General features: G+C 35.6%; 1 protein-coding gene across 1 annotated transcript; it reads right to left on the bottom strand.

The window, feature by feature from the left end:
* Positions 1–1,244: 1,244 nt before the first annotated feature.
* LOC149779554 (cerebellin-2-like) lies at positions 1,245–2,826 on the bottom strand. The gene is made up of 2 exons (XM_089938649.1): positions 2,365–2,826; positions 1,245–1,815 (listed from the first exon to the last, which is right to left on the bottom strand). Exons 1-2 carry the CDS (start codon positions 2,573–2,575, stop codon positions 1,400–1,402), a joined length of 627 nt encoding a protein of 208 aa, XP_089794775.1. The 5' UTR covers positions 2,576–2,826; the 3' UTR covers positions 1,245–1,399.
* Between the last annotated feature and the right edge of the window lie 3,109 nt (positions 2,827–5,935).

The following is a 5,935-nucleotide window of genomic DNA, read 5'->3' as shown; positions in this document are numbered from 1 at the left end:
CTGATAAAACGGGCAATAAGGGGTTGAACATATTTTCTGAACATCAATTTACACTGTGTGCATTTTGTTACTATAGTTCACACAAAACCTTTAAAGGCCCCAGACCGTAATTTAACTATATGACCAAATGAAAATACTTTCTTGGTAATACCAGCAGGACAAGACTGATCATATCTGGGACCTCTCCAGGAAGAAGTTTTCCAGAAAGACGACACTAATATGATGCGAATAGTTCTTCAGAAAAGTTTCCTTTTAGGTGCCCACTATAACAACCTGGTCCAATCAGATCTCTTCTCTTACATCCAGTAGCACATCGGCAGCGACAAGAACACAATGGAATTTGTTTTAGGTCGAAGCTACTATTGCGTACAATTTATTCATACCGAGGCGTCTTCTGACAATAATACATTAATTTCTTATGGTAACTGTTTACATGGAATCAGCGACCTTCATTCTCTTAAATTCGGAATTTGACATAGTTCATCATAACAATTGATTTCCGCTAACCTAAAATTATATTTTTCTTTAACAATAATTATTCACAACCAAAATAAAATGATCAGCAGTTGATGTGTCTGTCACATTATGGAATTAAAAAATTAGAAATAACACGTACATACAAGTGTTTCGATACGTTGATACTGTTACTAGATTAAAAGATCTTAGAATATCCTAATGACATCATCATGCTTCTTATGTACGTGGGTGAGTGTCTTATGGTCAGTGATGTGCATAATTCTCCTTGACCCAGACGAAGTTTCACTCGATCTTCGGTGTACCGATCATTGTGCACATAGTAATAATCTATGTACTAGAAAAATATAAATATGCGTTTCCACATTCCAGCCACATTTCCACATGCCGGGCAAGGCTCTTAAGTTTGCAATCATTAGCCAAGATATGAAACGGTAATTTGTATTACCTCTCCCGTCTGTATGAACACAATGATGTGATCACTTTTGGAACGCACGAAGTAAGATATCCTGGCACAGGTGACGCTCGGGAATGACAAAAAATTAAAGGGTTTCATAATATCAGTACAACAAGCACGGTACGAGGAATGAACCTCACTATGGTTACAAATGCTTACCTTTGTGTTGTGAATGAGAATTAATAATAAATTGTCCTGCAACACGATAAACAATAAAAGTATTCAGCTATTGTTGAAAATTCACTGCAATGGGTACAAATATGTTACTACCATTCATCAGTTTATAGTACACAAAATATAGACACAGACAGTCAAAACTTCACTACTTTTATTAAAAACATTACAATGTATGTATTAAGGCAGATTTGCACATAAATTAAAAAGCCCAATTCATTTAGATGCAAAAGAAATTTATAGACCATTGATTTAAACTTGCTATGGTAAGATTTTGATATACGTACATTGTCTCTAATCATATTGATCGACTAGTAGGCCAGTGAATGTCGACCAGTGGTATCCCTGGACAGTTTCTGAATGGCCAGGTCTTTCCTTGACATAGACCACCTGATCCTTGTCCATCACAGTTACAATCATCACTGACCCTGATCCGTCTCCCGAATACACCCTTCCAATCTCCTCCTTGTCTTTCATAATAAATAAATGAACGTACTGGGGAAGTCCAACCGTCAATACGGTTAGAGAGAAGGAATACAGACCCCTCGCAGGAGCTTTGAATCTTCCAGTAGAGGAATCATAACAGTTTCCCTCATTGACTAGAATACGGTCAAATATCACCGTCTGTTCGGATACGTACTTTGTATCTAAAGTTAGTGTAGCAGTGAAGGCAACACCGTGGGTTACCAAAGATACATTCCCATGAAGACCTGAAATATAAAACGGTCGTTTATCTCATTGCCACAAAAACTGTTTTAAAGTAGTTCACGTGATACTATTCAAAACATTTATAAGGGCTGATTCAGTTTCTAAATAATTATGATAGACATGAGAAACAGTTGAGTGAGTGGAACAATGCCTTAAAATTGTAGTGCTTTTATTGTTGTCTATATTCTTTACATCACTTAGTTATTGCATTCGCTCATTATATTCGACTCCAGTTAAGTAAGTTTTTGTTCTGTTCAGTTTAATGTGTTTTAAGGAAGTTCGAAAGTATAAAGGTATATTATTACATCAGAGCATTAATTATTGCATCCTTCTTCAGAATTACTATGAAAAGCCTTTTGACTTAGCAATTAGTCAGATAACTTCTCGTAGGTGCCCAAAATGAGTGAACTTTCTAGACAGAAATAAACTGAACATCCATCTTACAAAAGTAAACAATAAAAACACCTAATACAGAAATATACATCCGAATGTAATCGGAGATTCACTGAAATGGCGATGAAAACTGAATATATATTGAGAGAATTATGTACCCTGCATGACCCTTTGGCCACATTTTCTTTTCAAATCTTCAACTTGCAGCATTAGCACCTCAACGTCATTCTGTAAAAGAAGTCGCTTGGCTTTCTCCTCCTCTAGTCGAATACGAACAACTTGCAGATCTGCCCCACCTAGATCTTCCAAGATGGCCGTATCTACGCCGGCAGAAGCAGCAAGTAAAACCAACAGTCCGACTGAGAACATTGTCACTCCAGTGAAATATATTGTACCGTGTTGGTGCAAAAATGGCTGAGAGACAGCATGATGTTCTTATTTATACCGATCTAAGCAGACTAGCATGATTTGTGCAACCGCCGCATTTACATTTTATCTCATAACCAATCGTTTCAGCCTATAACAATTGTTCTCAACTTTGCAAAAACAAAATGAAGCCGTATTTGCATTAGAAGCAGCCGATTATCACCATTTAGGTTATCACCAGGCATTTTGCAACCAATACAATTTTATGTTCAGCATCTTCCATTCCAAATAAGAAATGCAACATACATCATAAACCAGTAAATTGCCAGGTAACCATGGCAACTGACGTGCCGTCAAACTCAACCCATATACCTTCAGCTGTCGGTAAAAAAAGTTGTTTATTCTGCAAGAACCTCAGACCTCGTTATGTGTGAAATACTGCGCAATTACGTCTGAGACAATAAGCGTCTCAGTATTCCTGAAATGTACTTGGCAGAGAATGAAAATAGTTGCGTTATAAAATATAAATACATTCAATTCGGTATAACTGTATTATTTTTTATCCGAGTTTTAGGGTATATTCATAACAAATTAAAAATACATTCTTCATAAACTTGTACAAATTCAAAATGAATGGTCTATAATTTTAATGACACTAACAATCTAATAATAGGGTGCAGTTATCTCGGTTTTCAGATTCATAAGTTGGTTAAAATACCTGGCTATTTTAGATCTCTTCAAAAGTCTTCACTGTAAAGTCTCCATTTCGGAACTTTCGTGGTTGAGAATGCGTATATTGTGGAGAGAGAGAGAGAGAGAGAGAGACAGTCAGACAAATTTTTTTTGTATTCAGTCAGTGAACAATTCAAAACAAGTCAGAATGACCAGCCCATTTTAAGATGGTTAATTGTAATTTCAAGGAAATGTAATCTCTTCTTCCCTTTTGAGTGGCAACAATCAATGTATATAGTACTACATGGTTATATATGACACATATGACACACATATATAGAACTTCTCGGATGAGATATCTATGTAGAACTTAACGCATGAGACAAGCATGTAGAACTTCTCGCATAAGACAAGCAACAAAATTGACGCATGAGACACATATGTAGATTTTCACATATCAGATCCCGCTCCGGGGGCCTAAGTGGTTACGGCGCCACATTATCATCCCGTGACCTCCTGCATCCGAGGCGGACGCTCTAACCACTTAGTCCACCGGAGCGGTTATGTATGTATGTATGTATGTATGTACTAGCTTTTAACAACACGTCAGTACAAAAATAAATATATGGTACCATTTAAAGATACATTTGTGAATTGAAGGAATCTGATTGAAAAATCAGAACAAAATCATTAAATATTAATGGTCAGGTTAAAGAACCAAAATATCGAAATTAATAAGTAGTGATCATCTAACCTCATTTAGAAGTCTGGTTTTGTCTGGTAATATATAACCGGTTTGAAACAAAAGTGTGATAGCTCTACAATTTTTTTTTGTCATGAAATTTTCATTGTCAAAATCTATTACAAGACACATGCGTTTAAAATTCAGTATCACTAAAGCGTAGTACCACACTAAATAAATCTATAAAATATACACGACAGACAATTTATTCCTAAAATTACACATTCTTGATAAGTTGCTAATAAAACGGGCAATAAGGGGTTGAACATAGTTTCTGAACTTCAATTTACACTGTGTGCATTTTGTTGCTATAGTTCACACAAAACCTTTAAAGGCCACAGACCGTAATGTTAATATATGACCAAATGAAAATTCTTTCTTGGTAATGCCGGCAGGACACGACTATCACAAGATGAAGCCGGGTTGGGACTGGATTAGTGAAGACACCGAAAGCAACTACGTTAATAAGATGTTTATTTACAAACGCAAATTAAATATGAACAAATCTGACACCATTATAAAACAAAAGATAAGGAAACTTATAAAGTTCCTAACATGGAACTATCAACAACAAGTAACTCAACGAAAAAACTCAAATATGAATTTAACGAATGGAATTTTAAAAAACATGAATAACGACCTATCAAATACAATGATATGGCCATCACCCCAATATAAACAAGGTCTTATTAAACACCAAGGGTGACCAAAGCATGTGATTTATGCACTTATCAATATAATACTCATTTATTCATCAATTTATCAATTCATCAAGCGATATTGGAATAGGTATGAATTTATGAGTCTATCGCACATATAGCGATATTGAAATGTGAATGCATGTAATTTTGCTCAGATAGCAATAGTGAAAATAACAATAACATGGAACACGTAAAATATATATATATATATATATATATATATATATATATATATATATATATATATATATATATATATATATATATATATATATATATATATATATATATATATATATATATGTGTGTGTGTGTGTGTGTGTGTGTAACTATCGTGGCGCCCATTTGACGTCCAAGATGTATATCCGGTTACACACACTCTAGTCAATGTTCAAAGAGTCCCCACGCATGGTCCCCCTTCCTGTCTGTTGAAGGATCCCTCGAGAGCCCTCACATTCAACACAGACCCGATGGTCGCGAAGCCTTGGTCCCTCGCATTGAGAACACCAGTACACTCTTCCGAACCAACGTCATCAGACACAGCGTACACGTCACAAGAAACCACACAGAGTTATGTGACTCCACATCACCAAACCATATATAAGGCAGCTAAACGTATAACAACTAAACCGTGTAGTACATATGACACGATTAAGTACTTCTGCATTGATATATGTTGCGCATGCGCGCACATGAATTCGTTACCCATTACATTAATCGTTCAATACATGCAGCGTATAATTAAATTCAATCTGTCTGTTCAGTTACAACAAATAACTAACTCAACCAGACTATAGTATTTCTAATATCATGCCGTTGTATAACCTAGGTATTGACTCTCTGTAGAATTTAGAATAAATTCTAAAACATCTAATATATGAAACAATTCTGTCATATAAAACGAATAGTGATAAAGAATACAATCTTAAATTTCAATACCTCTACAGCTGAAGATTTGATCCCGTAAAGAGGTAAGCCTTCTGACAAGACTCTTCGTACTGTAATTTGTTTATAGGGAATTTGCTCTATATGTATACTAGCTGTGACAGATATGCGCAGCTAGGTACTTAGGTTTTCACTGCAGGCAATTTGCACATGCAGCTTGGGTTGAGTTGCGCAAAGTATTTCGAAATAACTAGAGCCGAAAAAAATAAACAACCCTCGGGTGACGCTGTACCCGGCAACGAAACCCGAGTACATTTTTGATCACATATACTTATTGATATAAATCATACACAATTCCGTGAC

The sequence above is a fragment of the Sinohyriopsis cumingii genome, chromosome 17 (genome assembly GCF_028554795.1).
Source record: "Sinohyriopsis cumingii isolate HCF-2022 chromosome 17, ASM2855479v2, whole genome shotgun sequence".
Lineage (NCBI taxonomy): Eukaryota > Metazoa > Mollusca > Bivalvia > Unionida > Unionidae > Sinohyriopsis > Sinohyriopsis cumingii.
The sequence above is the reverse complement of the archived record's forward strand: the minus strand, read 5'-3'. Positions and strand labels throughout refer to the sequence as shown.

Bases quoted from the DNA above. Each gene is read 5' to 3' on its own strand.
- LOC149779554 (XM_089938649.1), bottom strand. From the start codon at position 2,575: ATGTTCTCAGTCGGACTGTTGGTTTTACTTGCTGCTTCTGCCGGCGTA. The intron at 1,816-2,364 runs GTACATAATTCT...TTTATATTTCAG, and splicing joins TGGCCAAAGGGTCATGCAGG to GTCTTCATGGGAATGTATCT.